Source organism: Chlorocebus sabaeus, chromosome 26 (assembly GCF_047675955.1).
Source record: "Chlorocebus sabaeus isolate Y175 chromosome 26, mChlSab1.0.hap1, whole genome shotgun sequence".
Lineage (NCBI taxonomy): Eukaryota > Metazoa > Chordata > Mammalia > Primates > Cercopithecidae > Chlorocebus > Chlorocebus sabaeus.
Genome location: NC_132929.1, coordinates 20,873,134 through 20,893,338, shown reverse-complemented (window position 1 = coordinate 20,893,338; position 20,205 = coordinate 20,873,134). Strand labels below are relative to the sequence as shown.

Sequence of the window (20,205 nt, the reverse complement as noted above, 5' to 3'; positions counted from 1 at the left end):
AGAGGTGGCAGTGAGCCAATATCGTGCCATTGCACTCCAGCCCAGGCCAACAACAGCAAGAATCTGTCTCCAAAAAAAAAAAAAAAAAAAAAAAAGATAATAGAAAAAGTGCTGGACTATAGTCAGGTAACCTGAGTTCTATTCTTGGATTTGATAAACTAGCTATGTAATCCTAGGGAAATCACTTAATATCTCCAAGCCTCGGTTTCTACCTTTGCCAAATGAACTGATAGATACCGTTTTTTTCCCCCAGCTGTCATACTCTAGGAGTCTTTGAATTATAAAATCAAAGAAGCATTTCCCAGAAGAGTTTTTGTCAAAAATTTGATGTATATAACCTCAGAAATGTGTATTGCCTTAAAAATTATAGTTAAAGTTCATGGAGCACACCAAGCAACCTATATGCTATTTCTAAAGCAACGACTCCCCTGCAAGATAGATCTCTTTTTTATAGACAGAAAATAAATTCAAAGAGGCTTGTTAACTTGCCCAAGGCCACCAGGTAATAAAGTCCCAAAACCAGGATTTGAACCCAGCTCTGTCTGACTCCACAAACCATGGTATTCCAGGGCTCCACCGGTGCCATATTATTGTTTGGTACAGGCTAAGGTAAGGGGAGATGCCAGGGGTCTGGCTCCCAGAGTGGAGCCTTGCCAGCCTGCCTTAGCCTGGGAGGTAAAATGGCAAGGCAGGCCTGGAGACCTGCTCCGGCCCTGACTGACCTGGCTCCACATCTGTCTGCCAGAGCCTCGTTTACATATAAATGGCTTCTCTGAAATACGATTATGGTTTCTCTTCTCTCCCTAATGGAAGGGCTTTCACTGATAATTAAACAACTTCCTCAAAAAGGCTTGCCAGCCTGGTCCTGCAGCCCCAGCTGGTCCTAACCCCAGTACCCTGAGGGTCTGGCAGGGGCTTTGCTGTGTCCTAATGGACCCTTGGGACTTTGTCCCAGGAGGCGGGAAAGCACAGCCATCCCCTCTGCAGAAGGTTGGTTATCCAGATGGCTGCTGAGCTCTCTGGCCACTTGTCCTTCTTAGGCAGGTCTCTTTTGAGAAGATAACAAGGTGCAGCTTTTAGGAGAGACAATTCCCCAGGTGGACTAAGGGGGAAGCGGTCAGCCCCAAACGGAGAAGAGGTGAAGGAAAGCTGGGCCCATGCTGCTGCCCACAGCCTTGGGCCTGACAGGGGACACTGCCTCCCCTCTCCACCACCCACAGGGGCCGTTTGCCTCAGGCCACTGGCTTCTTTTCCCAAGGGCCTGAGCTGTCAGCCCCAGTTATCTCAGACGTACAGATGGCCCCCCCCCACCCTGCACCCTGACACGCCCAGCCCTGGGGCCCCAGGCCTTTTCCCAGAAGTCTGCTAGGCTCCTGAGGACTCCATGCCTGGGGAGGCAGAGGGATGGAGTTTGGGGCCTCCTTTTCTCCTCCCATCTGTCACCTCCCTTCAGCCTCCCCACTCTGATTTCTCACTTGTGGGCCTGGTGAAATGGGTCTTTGTACCCAGACAGGGGAGGTGAGTGATGAGGATTGCTAGCCTCACCTCTCTGGGGGGTGGACCTCAGGATGGAGGCAGCCCCTTCACTGGTTCTGCTTTCCACACTAATCTCTAAGCCCTGTCCTTGTCCCCAAGTAGGCTGTGGCCAGCAGTGTATAACACTTAGGCTTCAGGGCTCCCCAAAACATTCCTTACCCCTTGCCTGTGCTTGGGTTTCAGACCTGAGGCCTGACAGACCAAGCCTGTGGTGGTTTAGACAGATGTACTTGGGTACTCCCGTGCCCTCTCATGGGCCGAGGGTCCCTGGACATTTAGGAGCTAGCCAGAGCTCTGAGCAGTGGGGTCCTTGTCTTGAGGGCAGAGCCAGGCACTGATGCTGATTTCCTGGTTGTGGCAGGGAGATGGGAGAGGCAGGAGCATGTCCCTGAGCAAGGGAATGAAGTCATTGTAGGCTGAAGGGCCAGATAAATGAGCTAGGGGCTTGGTCGAAGACCCAGAGAGCAAGAGAGTGAAGGGATATCCCCAGGAGGAGGCAGCTGAGCACTCCCAGATTTTGGGGGGTCTTCCAGATCAGCTTCTCCCTTCCCCCTGGTCTTTAGAAGGGAAAACCCCAACCAAGACTAGCTTGGTTGTCACATCTGTCCACCCTCCTGCCAAGGGTGTATGTGGTTCCACATGAGTCAGCAGGAGCCCCTCACAGGTGTCCTACCATACAGCTCACGAAAGGTGAGGTTAAACTGGCCCTGGCCACAGAGGCTGGAGGGCCAGGGTGCCTGGACCCCAGGGTTGGCCAACAGGGGTCGGGGGTGGTGTTGGTCACTCAGTTTCCACCTGCGCACACCCTGTATACTCCCTGTACACACATTCTTGGCACACCCAGTGGTCTCACCACAAAGCCAATGCCCAGTGCTACCTACTTACACCACCACCACCCCTGCTTTCTGGACTGACCTCCATCTCCCCTAATCACCTCACATTCTCAGCTGGCTTTGGAACCACCACATTTGCTGTAGGGTTGGGGAGGGTTACTGGATGGCTGGATGGGGGGCTGAGGAGAGCCCCCACTCATCAAAGTCTCCTCTCCTCTTCCCAGGAGCAGCCAGGGATTCATGCACATGAAGCTGTCCCGGACCAAGGAACACAAATATGTGCTGGGCCAGAACAGCCCGCCCTTCAGCAGCGTCCCTGAAATTGTGCACCACTATGCCAGCCGCAAGCTACCCATTAAGGGGGCCGAACACATGTCCCTGCTCTACCCTGTGGCCATCCGGACTCTTTAGATGTGAAGCCAGGGCACTGTGATAGACCTGTACCCAGCCCTGTGCCCAGCACCTGGCTGAGGGCTGTGGCGCTTGCCAGGGACATGATCTTTCAAACCTTTCTTCTCCGGGTATCGAGCAGAAGCTGGAGATTCCTTAACTTATTCTAAAGGGAAAGGGCTCCTGGGGCCTTGGAGTAAGGGGTTCGCTGGAGCTGGGATAGAGGAAACCCTGGAGAGAAAGGATAGCCCCTGGAGGAAGGGGGTTCTAGAGCTGCTGGGGTTGTAGGGAGTTTCAGATTGGCAGCTCCGGCTCCTTTCCGACCTTAGGGCAGAGGTGGCGACCTCCACCACCACCATCTTCTCCCCAGTGGGTCCCTGCGAGGTGGAGCAGAATTCGGCCCCATGGGGCACCTGACCACCTCTCTGCCTCCGTCCCGACTTCCACCCCAGACCGTCGGAGGGGTCCTCCCAGAGTCTGTTGGGGTTTGGGGAAGGCAGGCCCCTGGGAAGCAGCCGGCTTTGGGGGGTGGGGAGACAAGGGGAGGGGCTCGGGCAGAGGGAACTGTGCAGTCCCCAGGCCGCCCCGGCTCCGGGCCAGAGGCAATAAATAAACCCGATCCTGCCGGGCACAGCCGCGCCCGCGCCTCCGGCGCCGTCTCCGGGCTGACGGGGGAGGGAGCGGAGAAGCGAGCGCAGATTCTGCTTATAAATCAGCTCTGGAGCAGACACAGCCCGGCTGTGAAAAGCACTTTCGAAGCATCAGGTTCCTTCCTTTGACGAGATGTCAAAACATCGCCGCCGCCCCCGCCCTGGCTGGGGGCACCCAAGGCCCGCTGGCCGCGCGGTGCCCCCTCCCCGCGGCGCGCGGCTTCCCCGGAGCGCGTCCAATTTCCTGCCAACAGCCATTTGTCTGGGAGGAGGGGAGGCGCGGAGAGACAAAGAGGCAGCCCGCCAGGCCGGGGAGCGGAGCGGCCTGCCACGCGGAAGCCGCGCGCCGGCGGAGGCGGGAAAGCTGGCGGGGCGGGCCGCGGGGGCCGCGCTTGTCTCCATGGCCAAGGAACTGAGGGCTTGCCGCGCCTCCCTCGCCCCCTTGACGGAAGGGTTTGTCCCGGACAGACCCGCGGGCGGGGCCAGCCCGCGGCCTAGACCGCACCCCGGCCGGCGCCCACCGCTGGAACCCGCCCAGGCCTGTGGGCCGGCCGGGGAAGGTCCACTGGGCCGCCAGGCAGAGCAGCTCTCAGGCCCGCCCCATTCCGCAGGCAGGCTGGTCAGGACTCCCCGACGTGCTGGGCAGGCACCTTCCGGGGACCGCTGCGCAAAAGGGCCGTCCGAGGGCCTCTTCCAGAACCTAAACATGCAACCTCCAAAGTGTGCTGTGAATCACAGTACTTGAGAGTTTCTAAACCAGTGGCTATTTTCTCGAAATTGAGGATATGTGGTATGTAGGCGTTTAAATTGGGCACTCTCTTGCCGGGCGCGGTGGCTCACGCCTGTAATCCCAGCACTTTGGGAGTCCGAGGTTGGTGGATCACCTTAGGTCGGGAGTTTGAGGCCAGCCTGACCAACATGGAGAAACCCAGCCTCTACTAAAAATACAAAATTATTCGGACGTGGTGGTGCATGCTTGTAATCCCAGCTACTCGGGAGGCTGGGACAGGAGAAATCGCTTGAACCCGGGAGGCAGAGGTTGCGGTGAGCCGAGATCGTGCGGTTGCACCCTAGCCTGGGCAACAAGAGCAAAACTCTGTCTCAAAAAAAAAAAAAAAAAAAAAAAAAAAAAAAAAAAAAAAAAAAAGGCACTCTCAGAAATTCCCTCAGAGGGTTGTCCTGTCTTTAAGTCGACTTGGAGAGCATCCAGTCATTTTGCAGATGAGAAAACAGGCCAGAGAGGTTGGGTGATGTGTTCATTTGTCTCCTTGCCGTCGTCTCACTGCCTGGAAGAGCCATGTAGGCACAGGTGCCCAACTCTCCCTTTGCTCAGAGAAGGGTTGGGAGTGACTGAGGCCCTGGAAAAAGTCAGGTGGCTCTGGCTCCCTAGAGGCTCCAGCTGAGTCTGCCCCTCCCGCGTTCTCTTCCCCAGCCCACCTCCTCCAGAAGCTTCCACACCCTCTCTGCCCCTCCTGAGCAGGCTCACCAGGCCTCACACTAGTGGCTGACAGACCCTCTGTCAGAAAGGGCACCCCTGGACTGGGGAAGGGATCTCTAGCTGGGGCGCTTTACCTTGGGCCAGCTCCTTTACTCAGGACACTGGCCACCTTGAGAGATGTCTGGGTCAGCCTGGTGAGCTGGCTGGGTGAGTGGCTTCCTCCCCATGCCCCATCCGGTTCTAGGGCAGAATAAAGAAACCCTGAACACAGAAAAGTGATTTATTTGTAAGGGAGACTACTGGAGCAGGGAGAAGACGGCTGAGGAGCATTGCATACATAGGTATTGGGCCAGGGTCTGACGAAAGAACGTGCTTAAAACCTTGGGTGAAATCAGTCGTGGTGTTAGACTGTGGTGCTGAGTGAGTTTCTGTAAATGGCTTGCCATGGGTCCAGCCTCTACCTCCTGCAAGGCCAGCCCTTCTGACAGTGGGGAGCCCAGAAGAGGAGGAGGTCTGGGAGTAGGGAGGGTTCTAAGATGCCAGCATCCATGCTCCCAATGCATCCTTACACTCGCCACCCAACACACACAGACCTGCATACGCACGGTACTTGTCAGGTCAGTTTGTCTTTTGAGATTTGTTTTGTTTCTGAAGTCTGGAAACAGAGGTTTTACTTTGCCCCAAACCAGTAGCTCCCCTACTTCTCACTCTAGACCCTAGACATGGCCCCCCTCCCCCACCATTTCTCCAGGCTGAGACACATCCTGGGCCTGGAGGTCCCTGAGCCCACACCTGGTGACTGACCATGGCCACCTGGAACAAGGTTGGGAGGTGAGAAATGAGAGAAGGCTGAGGCAGCCAGAAATAGGAAGAACAGAGGTGAGCTGTGGGCCCAAACCTCTGCTCAACTGGGCAGTGGGCAGAACCCCTGGGCAGGGGCCTAGAAGTTCTCATAATGGTGGGAGAAGTGAGTCCGGTCCTGCCTGTTGATGAGCTGACAGGCCTTTTCCACATTCTTGGTCATGCCAGGGGGGCCACAGCTAAACACCCCGATCTTCCGGACCTGTTGCAGGAGGAATAAGTGAAGGCTAGCTCGTTGCTCAGAGGCAGAGGTAGCTCAGTGTTCAGAGGCAGGAATAACTCAGTGTTCAGAGGAAGGGGTAGCTCCCCAGTTCAAGACCAACCTGGGCAACATATCAAGATCTGTCTCTAATTTTTTTTTTTTTTTTTTTAATTAGCCGGGCATAGTGGTACACTCCTGTAGTCCCAGCTACTTGGGAGGCTGAGGCAGGAGGATTGCTTGCACCAAGGAATTGGAGGTTACAATGAACTGGTACTGCACCACTGCATTCCAGCCTGGGCAACAGAGCAATACCCGTTCTTTAAAAAAAAAAAAAAAGGAAGCCAGCAGGGCTCCTGATGGTTTGCATGGTGAGGGCTGTCTCAGTGTTTATAAGTCTAGTGGAATTTTGCTAAGTGCTAGATCAACATTGCTAATAGGGGTTGGGTTAATCAGTGTTAAAGCTGAAGAACAGCTCAGCGTCTCATGGAGGGCTAGCCCAGTATTTGTGAGTAGTGACTAGCCCAGTGCTCACGGTGAAGGTTCCGTCAGTGTCCAGGGTGAGGACTGACTCAGTATTGGTGAGGGTAGGCCTGAGTTTATGGCAAGGACTAGCTCAATGATTGAGCTCTTCCTTCTGGACAATACATCATGGCTTCAGAGATGGCAAGTCCCTATTGCCTGCCTCCTTCCTTAGCACCTAAGAGTGACCCCCATCTATCCTTTCCATTCTGTTACCCCACCAATCTCCCAGGGGATGGGTTCTCATCAGCAGTCAGTTTCTTCCTTGATGGGGCAGGTTTGGGAGCTTTGCTCAGACGCCAAATGATAAAGAGGAAGAGAACTTGGATATGGGTTGGGCTGACCTGTGGGTGGACCTCCTGCAGGGAGTTGAAGAAGGACTCAAAAGGGGGGCGGCCAAAGTGGGTGATGGAACGCAGGCCCGTGAATAGACTCCGGTTCAGAACCTTCTGGAAGTGCCGTTCACAGATGTACTATGGTAGAGAAGGGTGGAACAAAGTTCAGCCACGCACGGCTAGGGTCAACTCCTAGCTCAGACAGTTGCCCACATACCCTCCTGGTGGGCCCTGACATACCAGCATGGTGGTCCTGAGGTCGAACTTCTCAGCCAGCTGGGTGATGTAGATGTGCACAGACACCAGGTCCTGGTGGTCGTTCTCCTCCACCTCTCGGATGATATCAGCCAGCCACTCAAACTGACGCTGGGTCCGCGTCACCCAGATGAAGTAGATCTGGGGACACATGGCTGGAGCTCAGGACCCAGCTCAGCTCAGCCTCCCTACATCCCAGGGGTGTCCATACCAATAGAAGTCTTCTGACCTCAGCCAGCTTGTGCCCTTCCCTAGACAGCTGGGGGAGAGGGAGTGTATGGGCCACAGGGCCAGGCTCTAAGGCTAGAGGTGGAGTTGGCCCAGGGCCCAGAGAGGTGGAAGTGAGAGACCCCAGGGCCATGGGAAAGGTCCCTTGGTGATGGGGAGGTGAAGGTCTGTGGGGTGGGAAGCAGCTCTCATGCTCAGCCTGTCCTACAGCTCCCTCCAGTGGTTCCTGCTCAGGCTGCCAGGCACCTAGTGGCTAAAGGGCATTTCACAGAGCAGCTTCAGGGAGACCCAGCAGCTGCCTGGGCAGATGGGAATGGGCTCAAAGAGAGAGCAGCGGGTGGAAGCTGCCCTGCGGGGAGCCCTCTGCAGCTTCCCAGACGGGGAAAGTGGGGCTGTGTAGTTAAGAAGCAGAGGGCAGAGGAGAGCAGGGGAGCTGTCACCCTCTGAATGCTGACAGCACATGGGCTGGGCTTCTGCCCTGTGCATTCCAGCGCCCCTGACTCACCTGCCAGGCCCAGAGAAACGAGCAGGGGCCTGCCACCAGGTCCAGGCTGGTGCGAAAGGACCCATGTGAGGACCTGAGGGTTTGTTCCTGGGGCCAACCTGGCCCACCGCCCTGCCTTGCCACCACTCCTCCTCTTCCTCTTGAGAGCTGAGCCAGTTTCACTTGTGCCCTACCCAACATGCCATTCCCTCTCCCAGCCCAATAAGGCTGCAAGTACTGGGATCCTCTGTAAGAAGGAATGGGTTTTTTTACCCCTCCAACCTTGCCTGAAGGAACTCCCAGAAGCAAATCCTATGTGGAGCACCCCTCACTGAAGGAAGGAGTCTCTGTAAACCAGGCAGGATCCTGGAGGCATCCGCAAACCAGTTCTGTCCTTCAGGGTCTAGGGATATCTTGATACCACCCCACCCACCACCAACCCCAGGTTTCAAACCAGCTTACACCTGCCCAGTTCAGGGAAGCCAAGAACAAAGGCAGAGGAGAAAGGCACAGATGGGTACCATGACAAGGAAGAAGGGGCCATGGGTTGGTGGGAAGAGGGGGCACTCACCTTCTTACAGCACACTTGGCAGCTGACAGATGACTTGAAGACCAGGTCTTTGAGGATGGAGGCAAAAGGGGTGACCCCAATGCCCCCTCCCACTAGCACTGACACCTCAAACTTATGCCACTCCTGGTGGCCCTCTCCAAATGGTCCATCAAGGTACAGCTGTAGGGAGGGGCGTGGGTTTGAGTTAAGCTTGGCCACCACCGGAGATTGGAAGCCAGAAATGAGAGAAAGGGAAAGGCAGATATGTATATGGAGTGAGGGGAAGAGGAGGGTTTGTGGTACTATCTGGAACAACCAGTCTCTAGATGCACAGAGGGGAGGAACAGAGCAGGGAGTCTAGTGCTGGCGGACAAGGCCTTCAAAGGGGATATGGAAGCATGTGGCACCATCTGGCCTGGGTCTGGTACCTTTGGGTATCTGGCACATCTGTCACCCGTCGGGGCTGAGTAGATCTCCCTGAGGCGAGTGGTCCAGGGCCCCGCCACCCGGATGTGTAGGCTGAGCGTGTCCTCATGGGGCGCAGAGGTCAGTGTGAAGGGGTGGTACTCGGTGGTCCCCAGAGCCAGGCAAGCGATCCGCACCCACTGCCCTGACTTGTACTCAAAGCCCTGGGGCCGCTGGAACCGCAGGTGGGTCACTCCTGGGGGAAAGACAGTGGGTGAGAGGCTGCTGCCCTGAACCCAGCAACAATGTGGCCTCCAGAGAGCTCCCCACCCCAGCCTCAGCTCTGCTTCTGGAAGATGACAAGGGAGGCCTCCCCCATCAGAAGCTCACCCTGTGGGGAGCCAGGCAGCACTGGGGCTGAGGGTCAGCTGGGCAAGGGGCAGCCTGGCCTGAGCTTCTCTGCTCTCTGTGATGAGAGAGGCTCAGGTCCTCTGGCAAACAGCTCTTCCTTCTTTCCTTCCTTCCTCCCTCCCTCCCTCCCTCCCTCCCTCCCTCCTTCCCTCCCTTCCTTCCTTCCCTTTTTTTTTTTTTTGGAGTCTTGCATCTTGCTCTGTCGCCAGGCTGGAGTGCAGTGGTGCGATCTCAGCTTACTGCAACCTCTGCCTCCCGGGTTCAACTGATTCTCCTGCCTCAGCCTCCCAAGTAGCTGGGACTACAGGTGTGCACCACCACACCCAGCTAATTTTTGTATTTTTTTTTTTTTTTTTTTTTTTGTAGTGGAGACAGGGTTTCACTATGTGGGCCAGGATGGTCTCAATCTCTTGACCTCGTGATCCACCTGCCTTGGCCTCCCAAAGTGCTGGGATGACAGGCGTGAGCCACTGCGCCTGGCCCCTATCAGCTCCTTTGTCCCTGCCACCCAAGGCCCCTGCCAGCTCCACTGGGCCCGAACAGGAGACTGTGTGGTCTAGACTCTGCCTCATCAGTTCCCTCAGTGCCACCAAACTGATCTCCTGCCAGGCTAGTACCTGAGGGCAGCAGCTCTGCCTTCACCACACTGATCTCCACCTTCTTCCGGCTCAGGCTCACCAGCTTGTCACCCCCATAGATGATTGCCGGGACCAGGAAGAAGATGTGGAAACGGGGCAGCTGGATCAGAGCAAAGCTACCATGGATGATGAGCTGGATGGAGGAAAGAGCTCTGCTGAGACCTAGCGACACCCACAGCAGAGTATGGGGCCAGCTCAGGCCTCAGACCCTGCATCCTTCCCCGCTGGCATATCCAGCCCCCACCTCACCATGTACCATGCTCCTTCTAGGTTGCAAAACCTCACCATTCCCAACTCTATCCTCCATAGCATTCCATGAGGAATGAGAGTGTTTTCTAGCTCCCTGACACTACCTTAGACCAAGTGATGTCACCTGTCACCTGGACTCATGCAGGAGCCTTCCAGTGGAAGTAGGTTTTCCCCTGGTCTTGCCTCACTATAATTCCTGTCTCTTCAAGGCAGCCAGTGTGACTTTTAAAAGTTCATTTTATCCTGTTCATCCCCAGCTTTAAAAGCTTTGGTGGCCTTCCCATTGCACTACAAGGCCTCGCAAGTACTCTGACTTCTGCCTGCCAGCTATTCTCCCCTCCCTGTTCCTCAAACATGGCAAGTCCTTTCTGTTCAGGACCTTTGCATCTCCTACCTGGAATGCCCTTCTCCTGGTTCTTCCCATGGCTTGTTCCATCTCATTTTTCAGGTCTCAGTAGAAACATCACCTCCTCAGGCCTCCCCTCAGTCCTCTCTACCACATCTGCCTGTTAACTCTCTTAGTGCATGCACTGTCATCCACAGTACTTTCGTTTTTTTGGAGTCGGGGGGACAGAGTCTCGTTCTGTCACCCAGGCTGGAGTGCAATGGCATGATCTTGGCTCACTGCAACCTCCGCCTCCCAGGCTCAAGAGATTCTCCTGCCTCAGCCTCCCGAATAACTGGGATTATAGGCACCCGCCACCACGCCCGGATAATTTTTGTATTTTTAGTAGAGATGGGGTTTCACCATGTTGGCCAGGCTGGTCTCAAACTCCTGACCTCAAATGATCCGCCCACCTCAGCCTCCCAAAGTGCTGGGATTACAGGCGTGAGCCACCACACCTGGCCAACAGTACTTTTGCTTGCTCATTCATTTACATGTTTACTGTCGTTTTCCCTACTGGACTGAAGGAGTAGGGACTGTTGCCATTATAAGCTCCTAGCAGTTTCTGCCTGGCATATGATAGGCACTCACTAACTGTTGAGGAAAGGCGCTTCCCCAGTTTATCCTCTCCTTTTTCAGGATGAGAATACCTAAGTCGTCTCCCTTTTCCATGTAATAACTGACCAGTATCATCCAGCTCTGGTTCTTTCCCTAATAAGTTTGTCTAACATGGTCAGATACTACTTGGCCACATCGTTCCCACTTGCTTGCTCCTGAGTCTGGCTCAGTCTGACTTCTGCCTCCACCTCTCCTTAGGACCTTCCCACTGAGGGCCCAGCAGCCCCACAAATGGCTAAACTTCAAGGTATCCTTTCAGGCCATGTTGGCTCCTACTCTTGGAAGCCTGAGGCACTAGTGACCACCTCCTTCTCGCCGCTTCTGCGACAATGCTCTACTGGTTCTCCCACTTTGGGCCACTCGCTTTCCATCTCCTCCACTGGCTTCATTCCTTCTGCCACCCCCAGTCATGGGTGTTGCCCAAGCCTGGTTTTGTCACCCTCTGCTCATTTCTTTCTATGCTCTGCCATGTGGCGTGGCCTCTCAGCTGAGCCACAGCCCCTCAGTTTCAACTGCCACCACCACATGATCACCAGCAGCATGTCCTGCCACCATCTAATGCCCTATGGCCATCCACAGCCAGGCCTGTCCCCTCTGTCTCCTGAATATCCTATCACCATTTCCACCTCTGCCTGTGTTCATGCCCTTCCTTTTACCTGGATTGCTCTTCATTTTCTACTCTGCCCTGTCAAAGCTTAGCTTATCTCTCCCAGACTCTTGGCCCAAGTCCAATCTTCTCCTCAAAGTCTTCCCTAGCCAATTTAGCCCAAGTGAAACTCCCTTCAATGAACTCCTATAACTTACTGTTTGGAACACTCCGCTCAGCAATTAATCCTTTATCAAGTGTTCATTTTGATCACTTCATGCATATGCCACTTTTTGTCACAGCGAATCCTAAGTTGCTAAGGAAGGGATTAGAGTCTCCCCTTCTGTTGCTGGGCCCTACAGAGAGCTAGGACCTACTAGACCCTCACATAGAGTTTCTTTTTTGTTTTTTAGTGTTTTTTCTCTTTTTTTTTTTTTTTTTTTTTGTTTTTTTTTTTTGAGATGGAGTCTCACTGTCGCCCAGGCTGGAGTGCAGTGGTGTGATCTTGGCTCACTGCAATATCCACCTCCCTGGTTCAAGCACCTCCCCTGCCTCAGCCTCCCAAGTAGCTGGGATTACAGGCGCATGCCACCATGCCAGGCTAATTTTTCTATAGAGGGGGTTTCACCATTTTGGCCAAACTGGTCTCCAACTCCTGATCTCAGGCAATCCACCCTCCTCGGCCTCCCAAAGTGCTGGGATTACAGGCATGAGCCATAGCACCGGGCCAACAGATAGCTTTTAAACTGAACTCTGGTTTGCATTCAGGAGTTCCCTTCCCCCAGCTAAGTCTTCCTGGATTCTTGAACCTTTCCCTACAAGACTAACTTAAACCTCTCTGAGCTCTTCTTTGAACTGGCTCTTCCTTCCCCAAGTTCACTGTTTCATTATGGAGCCCACACCCATCCTCAAGGCTTTCTGAGCATCCAAACAGGCTGAGTACAATGGTAGGGTGACATCATGCTGCTCTGTTTCTACACCCTATTTTGTGCTGGCTTTCCTTTTAAACCACAAAGCTGCTGCAGATTCCTTGTTGGCTGGTGGGATGGGGTGGCGGCTCAGCCAGCTCAGCCTCTGATGTGCTAGCCCTGCCCTCTCCTGCCTGGATCAGAAGCCTGGCCATCCTTCCCCAGGGTCTAGTCTATCCTGGGGTCCTTTACTTGTAATTTCTCTTTCTGCTTGAAGTCAGGTGGTCACACCTGGGACAAGTGGGAACAAAGAGGGTGCTTTTGCCCTGATCTCCCCGAGATGAGATTGTCCCAAACTGCTGGCGAGGACAGCCTAGCATAGAGGCCTCCACCTTTCTTTTTTCCTTTTTTCTTTTTTCCTTTTTTTAAATGGGGTCTCCATCTGTCGCCCAGGCTAGAGTGTAATGGCGAGATCTCGGCTCACTGCAACCTTCGCCTCCAGGGTTCAAGAGATTCATGCCTCAGCCTCCTGAGTAGCTGCGACTATAGGCATGTGCCACCACACTCAGCTACTTTTTGTATTTTTAGTAGAGATGAGGTTTTGCCATGTTGGCCAGGCTGGTCTTGAGTTCCTGGCCTCAGGTGATCCACCCGCCTTGGCATCCCAAAGTGCTGGGATTACAGATGTGAGCCACCACGCCCGGCCACACCTTTCAAGCCCCTGACTTTCCTGCTGGCAGGAAGGGTGGCTTGGAATCCTAGTGATGCCTATACCCCAGGACAAATCAGAAAGGGCTCTGGGTCTTAGGGAGCCCTCCTGGCCACTCTTCTGGATCTCTCATCTGGTTCAAAGTAGCTGCTTTATCACCAGGAACAAGAATATCATTTCCACCCCCAACAGAAGCAGTAGCCAAGAATGCTACAGCTCCACTCATTATTAGGAAGCGGAGGAGAGAGGGTAAATTAGTCACAGCTTCCCAAGAAAGAGATGTTTCTTAGGAAATACACATCATCAGTTCTAGGAAGCATCCTAAGCCAAGGCTAAGTAGTCATCTTCAGAACTGTGAAATGCTGAGCCACAGGCAAGATGAAACAGACCCTCCTATCTGTCAGTGAAGACAGAACTGCACCTGAGAGAAGGCAGGTCAGACAGCAGGAGCCAACCTGACTGAGGCCATGGTGCAGTGTCTCTCTGTCACGGCACAAAGGAGAGCCCTGTGTGCAGTTCTGCTGCAGGGAAGAGCTGGAGCCTTGGGACTTGGTTTAGCTTCTAAGTGAGGCCCTCAGAATACCCTTTGGGGAAATGCTCTGTTCATGAGGAAGGCAGACAAGCAGAGCCACAACACAGGGACACAGAATCAGCCCGAGAACTAACCAGCTAAGCAGCCAATGAGAAACCCAGGGGAGGGTGAAGGGAACATGAGAAGGGAGACAACATGGAGAGAGAGAGAGGCAGGAGCCAAGGTTAAGGAGAAGGAAAGGGGATAGGTAGAGTCTTAAAAATCCATTTGATCGACCTGGCGCGGTGGCTCACACCTGTAATCCCAGCGCTTTGGGAGGCTGAGGTGGGCGGATCACGAGGTCAGGAGCTCAAGACCAGCCTGGCCAACATGGTGAAACCCCGTCTCTACTAAAGATATAAAAATTAGTTGGGCGTGGTGGTGTGTGCCTGTAGTCCCAGCTACTAGGGAGGCTGAGGCAGGAGAATTGCTTGAACCCAGAAGGCAGAGGTTGCAGTGAGCCGAGATCATGCCATTGCACTGCAGCCTGAGCGACAGGGCGAGACTCTGTCTCAAAAAAAAAAAAAAAATTTTTTTTTTCATTTGATCAACAATCCAACTGAAGTCATTTTGAACGAGCTTATATACTGTACAGGTGTCACTTAGCGGGTGTGACTAATACCCCAAAAAAACAGGATCAGAACAAAAGTGGCAGAACCCATTTAAGATAAGTTTCTTCAAAAAGGATGATGCTCTGTTGGGTGCAGGTAGTCCACCCAGGAGCCAAAACCAGCCACCCAAAGTGGGGAAAGACTAGCTGGGCAGAAGTGATGTGGTGGTGTCTACGAGGAATGGAGATCAGTCTGGCAGGGCTGCTACTGCAAAACCTGTCCCAGGGAGCCGACCTTCCAAGTGCTGCATATTGCGGTCATCCTACTGGAGAACCCTGTACTATCATCTCCACCTTCAAAGAGGGATGTTGAGAAGTGAAGAAGATGCTTCAAATAACTTGAAATAGAACGAATGTCCCAGCCCTCCTTGCTTCCCTGGAAATGTCCTGCCCATACCCTCCTGGCCTGGCTCACAGCCAAAAGCCCTCACCAGGACGTAGAGCAGGATGTAGAGGTGGTGGGTCAGCCAGAAGCCCCGGAAACTGCGGCGGCGGAAGTGGTGGGAGGCGAAGACATACATGATGGCCAGGACCAGGAGCAGCACAACCCCTGTGAGGCCTGCAACGTGAACACAGGGTGGAAGGCGGAGGATCAGTGCCTTGAAAGGGGACTGTTCTGGGGCTTCCAAGGTCCCCTTTCCACTCCACTGCCCAAGTTGGGGTAAGAATGTCCCAGCATTCTCCTCTGGTTCTCTCCCCTACACCACTGATCACAGGTATCTTTCATTTCAGCAGACATTATTCACTTTTCATAGCCTTTGTCACCATGATTTTTTTTTTTTTTTTTTTTTTTTGTGGAGATGGAGTCTCACTCTGTCACCCAGGCTGGAGTGCATTGGTGCAATGTTGGCTCACTGCAACCTCTGCCTCCTAGGTTCAAATGATTCTTCTGCCTCAGCCTCCTGAGTAGCTGGGACTACAGGTGTGCACCACCATGCCCAGCTAATTTTTTTTTTATTTTTAGTAGAGACAGGGTTTTGCCATGTTGGCCAGGTTCGTCTTGAACTCCTGGCCTCAGGTGATCTACCCACCTTGGCCTCCCAAAGTGCTTGGATTACAGGTGTGAGCCACCACACCCAGCCAATCTTTCACCCATGTCATTATTTGTTTTTTGTCTGTCACTTTCCTGACTCTCAGGTTCTCAAGAACAAGGAACAGGCTAAGCTAGTTTGCCACTGAATCCTAGTGCCTAGTGCAGGGGCCTGGCACACCGTGGGACCTATATAAAATTGTGCTGGGCCGGGCACGGTGGCTCAAGCCTGTAATCCCAGCACTTTGGGAGGCCAAGACAGGCGGATCACGAGGTCAGGAGATCGAGACCATCCTGGCTAACACGGTGAAACCCTGTCTCTACTAAAAAATACAAAAAAAAAAAAAAAAAAAAAAACTAGCCAGGCGCCCGCCACCTCACCGGTAGTCCCAGCTACTCGGGAGGCTGAGTCAGGAGAATGGCGTAAACCCGGGAGGCGGAGCTTGCCGTGAGCTGAGATCAGGCCACTGCACTCCAGCCCGGGCAACAGAGTGAGACTCCATCTCAAAAAAATAATAAATAAATAAATAAATAAATAAATAAAATTGTGCTGAATGAATGGATGCACAGCGTGTCCACTGTGGGCCCTCTGGGCCAAACAATGGAAATAGCAGGCCCTGCCCTCATCGAGTCGAGGTTTGGTCCTTGTCCCTGCACCACTCTTCATTGGCTGCCACAGCACACAACATGAGCACTGGCACTGTTAGTGACTGGGCAGGACCACACTGTCCCTGCTCATCACCAGGGTCCCCAAATACAAGCCAGAGTTGGTGGGAGGCCCCTCCTCTCCCAGGGGATCCAGGCCATGGGTATACAGGGGGATAATACTGGAGCCAGGGCAAGATAGAGAGGACAGAGAATGGTCCCTCAAGTGATCAAGGAGGAGAGAGGCAGAAGTTAAGAAGATTAGAGCCCTGAAGTATAAAAAAGTAAAGGTTAAGAAGGGATCTAACCAAAGCCTGTAAAGTCCTAAAAGGAGAGGAGAGCATAAACACAGCCTTTTCCATCAAATCTCAGTGTGCAGGAATTAGCAAGCGCCCTCTGAAGTTCAAAGCAGATCATTTTAGGATTAAAAAAAAAAACACCCATGCCGTGTTTCACAGAGAGGAGCCAGTATAGAAACTGTGTTACTCCAAGGAAGGAACAGACTGAAAACATAAATAGGTTCAAGAGAGTTTGAATAGATTTACAGCTAATAGCTCTAAGACGGGTGATTATAGGGAGTTAGGAATATCCCCCAAGCGCTCTTTTCAAGGCATACTGGGGAGGCACCTCTGTCTGACTTGACAAAGAACCCGCTCCCTCCCCCATGCAGCTGGGGCACAGTACTCCTCAAAGCTACTGTTATGGTATGTGTGTGTATTGGGGGAAGAGGTAGCCACTCGTATTCCATTGGAACTAGTCCAGAGTAGGAGATATTTCTCCTACTAACCTTACTAGAGGAGGAAATAGCCCAAAGTAGGGGCAGGAATCCAGCTGAGCTCCTGGGAGGAGGACTGGAATGCAGAGTAGCCTAAGTCTCTTGCCACCAAGTAGTGTCAGGCCAGAGGGCAGAGCCTGGGTCACCAGAAGAGCTGAGTGAGTGAACCTGGGCTGCTCTGGGGTGCAGAGAACCCAGAGCCTTGAGCTCACAGTCAGGTCCAGAAATTCATGGATCAAGGAGAGTTCTCACCTGGTACGGTCTGGAAGAACCACCAGTAATACTTCTGGGGGAACTCAGACCTGTGTGGAAGGGACAGCAAAGAGAGACCTTGAGAGGAGATCTCTTTTTTTGTTTTCCGGTTTTTGGTTTTTTTTTTGAGGCAGAGTCTTGCTCTGTCACCCAGGTTGGAGTGCAGTGGCATGATTTTGGCTCACTGTAACCTCCACCTCCTGGGTTCAAGCCATTCTCCTGCCTCAGCCTCCCCAGTAGCTGGGATTACAGGCGCCCACCACCATGCCCAGCTAATAAAAGGAGATCTCTGGGTCTTCCAGATGCGACCCTTCAGGAGAGGCACCCCAACTCAGACACCAGTCTCTCCTGCTGACTTGGCATTAGGGGCTCAGGCTGGTCACTGTCTGTCCTGTAACCCAGAAGGTGACACTCTGCTCTGGAGCCAGAGAATTTCTTTCCACCCAAAAGGAATCCTCCCCATTACACACACACACACGCACACGCATGCGCGCGCGCACACACACACGCACACGCATGCGCGCGCACACACACACACGCGCGCACACACACACACTTACCCATCATCATGGAAGAGGCCAGGAAAGAGGCAGGAGAGGACGCTGAGGGGGCTGATGGAGAACAGGTACACATTCACCACATGGCCCACACTGTGTAAGACTAAGGAAGAGCAGACCGTGTGGTGAGCTTGGGGCAGCCTAGGGTGGGTGCTCACTCATTCAGCCCTAGGTGGAGGACGCTGGTCAGAGCGGGGGGCCTGAAAAAGCACCTAGGAGTCTCGACTTCTGACCTTTTTTTTTTAGATGGAGTCTTGCTCTGTCACCCAGGCTGGAGTGCAATGGTGTAATCTCAGCTCACTGCAGCCTCTGCCTCCCAGGTTCAAGCGATTCTCCTGCCTCAGCCTCCTGAGTAGCTGGGATTACCGGCATGTGCCACCACACCCAGCTAATTTTTGTATTTTTAGTAGAGACGGGGTTTCACCATGCTGGCCAGGCTGGTCTCGAACTCCTGACCTCAAGTGATCTGCCTGCCTCGGCTTCCCAAAGTGCTGGGATTACAGGCATAAGCCACCGTGCTGGCCCGGACTTCTGACCTCTAAACAATCTCCTGGCCCTCCCCAACACCCCACCGACACACCATGCACACAACCATGTGAGTCTGGAATTCCAGCATTAGAAGTTCCCTCCTTTGCTTTCTCTCCTAGAGTCATGCTTTAAAAGATAAGAATTGGGAGAAATGACACATTATGCACACTCATTCCGGGGTGTTAGGAACTTGTCAGCTGAGGCTGCTGAGGCGCCCTGGGAAGTGTGGGAAGAGGCACTTGGCAGTGACCAGTGACAGGCTCCCAGGCTTACTTCACACCCTGGCCCAGGCCAACTCCATCCTGATGGAGAAGGACGTTAAAGGTGAGTGCCAGCAGAGAGGGGGTCTCTCAGAGGAGGGGAAGCCAGTGCGGACTGGAGGCCCTGGAGAGCCTCCCCGGGACACCCAGGCCTTGCCTGTGAGGACGATGGCGGTGGAGGCAATGAGGCGATGAAAGTCCACAGCGGCGTCGAAGGGCACGTAGCGGTTGAGGAAGGTTTCTCGCAGGAAGGTGATGAGGTTGCGGCACATGGTGAGCAGGATGTAGGAGAACATGAAGGAGATGCTGGCTGCCGTGCCCCGCGACAGGATGATTCCCACGCGGGTGGTGTCCGTGATGCCCGTGTGGTGTGCGGCAAAGGCGTAGTCTGTGGAGGGGGCCCAGGCAGGCAAGCGAGGGGCAGTGCAGAGGAGAGAGAGCTGGTTAGGGAGGTCATCAGCGGTAGGCCCTGGCCGGCTGCCACTCACACCAGGCCTCCCCCTCACAGTCTTCACTCAAACAGGCTCCACTCACCCCACCCAGGGCTGGCACTTACCGCAGGCCCCGCCCCGGGGCTGTCGGTCACTCACAGTAGGTCCCACCCCCAGGGCGATCACTCATTGCAAGCCTAGGGAAAGGGCTTGTGGTAAGTGAAGTCACTCACAGTAGGCCCTCTCCAGGAAAAGCCCCCCAGCGATGGCGTAGAACACGGCCACGCAGCCGATGTGGCGCCGGTAGTTCTCAATGAAGCGCTTGAACTGTTGCACCGTCTGGTGGAGACGGCTGCGTTGGAACTTTTCTCGGTGCGCCTCAGTGAACAGCAAGGGCTGGAATGACGTTACCCTGGGAGACAGGAAGCCTTAGCCCTCGGCACCTACCATCGGACCCAACGCTAGTGGGGCCCCGCTTCACGGAGGGGAGCCGCCCAGAAGCGAGGGAAGCCGAGTGAGCCTTGTGGAAGTAGGATTTACACCTCACCGTATCAGGTTCTATCACACTGCATAAGCAAGCTGGCAGTGGAGGGATGGCCCGGAGTGGTCATTTCTTCCCAGGGGATGCACTCCATCTACCTGTGTTCGTTCACACTCAGTCTCTCTCCTTCCAGTCTGTTGCTCCCACCTCCCACCCGGCACCCATATTCAGCCTTTACTAGAGACTCAAAGGACACCTCTTCCATGAAGGCATCTCTGACCTCCCTGGCAGAGGTGAGTGCTTCCTTGAGTTCCAAAGGCCTTTGCTCTTCCCACTATTCGAACAGTCATCAGTGGGACATTGAAATGATCAGTGTAGCAGACTATCTCCTTAGATTGTGATGTTCTAGGGCAGATTGTGATGTTCTAGGGCAAGGACTATTCACCCTGCCTCTACCCACGATGTTTAGCACAGCGCCTGGTACCAAGGAAAGGATGTTTGTAAGCTGAAGGAATGGATGCACTGCCTGGGCTTAAGGGGAAGAGCAGACGTACTTCTTGCCAAACCTCCGCCGAATCTCCTGGGGAGGGTCTGTGTCCGTGGGGCACTGCAGTCTCTGAGGTGTCAACTCCGTTTCTGTGTCGCTGTGGAAACAGTGGGCACTCACTCTGGGAGAGGGACTAAGACAAGAATGGTAAGAGGTAGGATGCTGGCCATCTCAACCATTCATTCCTCTGCTGTCCTGGTCTGCCTCCAAACCCATTCTGCTGAGGAAGGATCAGAGCTGTCAGCAAGGGGACAGCAGGATTCCCACAGACACCTACAGACAGAATGAGTCAGATCTTGGAGGTCCTCACTAAGGCTATTGCATATGC

The 20,205-nt window shown here is 53.9% G+C and overlaps 2 protein-coding genes across 8 annotated transcripts in view; one reads left to right on the top strand and one right to left on the bottom strand.

The window, feature by feature from the left end:
* The window catches only part of SHF (Src homology 2 domain containing F), a 30,891-nt gene extending 26,735 nt beyond the window's left edge, over positions 1-4,156 (top strand). For 4 of the 7 annotated variants that reach the window (XM_073012135.1, XM_038009941.2, XM_008016759.3 and 1 more), the window contains one exon: positions 2,594-4,156. In XM_073012135.1, the coding sequence (XP_072868236.1) occupies positions 2,594-2,619 (26 nt within the window). In that variant the 3' untranslated portion in view covers positions 2,620-4,156. The remainder of the gene's footprint in view (positions 1-2,593) is intronic. The other 3 variants (XM_073012138.1, XM_073012137.1, XM_073012136.1) reach the window with 2 other exon arrangements.
* A 1,631-nt stretch (positions 4,157-5,787) lies between these two features.
* DUOX1 (dual oxidase 1) overlaps positions 5,788-20,205 on the bottom strand; it is a 33,307-nt gene continuing 18,889 nt past the window's right edge. Inside the window, exons 22-33 of the mRNA XM_073012139.1 lie at positions 19,885-20,010; positions 19,083-19,261; positions 18,576-18,806; positions 17,634-17,733; positions 17,074-17,123; positions 14,803-14,930; positions 9,715-9,868; positions 8,710-8,942; positions 8,303-8,461; positions 7,005-7,160; positions 6,774-6,902; positions 5,788-5,910 (exon numbers count right to left, since the gene is read on the bottom strand). Of these exons, the coding sequence (XP_072868240.1) occupies positions 5,788-5,910; positions 6,774-6,902; positions 7,005-7,160; positions 8,303-8,461; positions 8,710-8,942; positions 9,715-9,868; positions 14,803-14,930; positions 17,074-17,123; positions 17,634-17,733; positions 18,576-18,806; positions 19,083-19,261; positions 19,885-20,010 (1,768 nt within the window). The remainder of the gene's footprint in view (positions 5,911-6,773; positions 6,903-7,004; positions 7,161-8,302; positions 8,462-8,709; positions 8,943-9,714; positions 9,869-14,802; positions 14,931-17,073; positions 17,124-17,633; positions 17,734-18,575; positions 18,807-19,082; positions 19,262-19,884; positions 20,011-20,205) is intronic.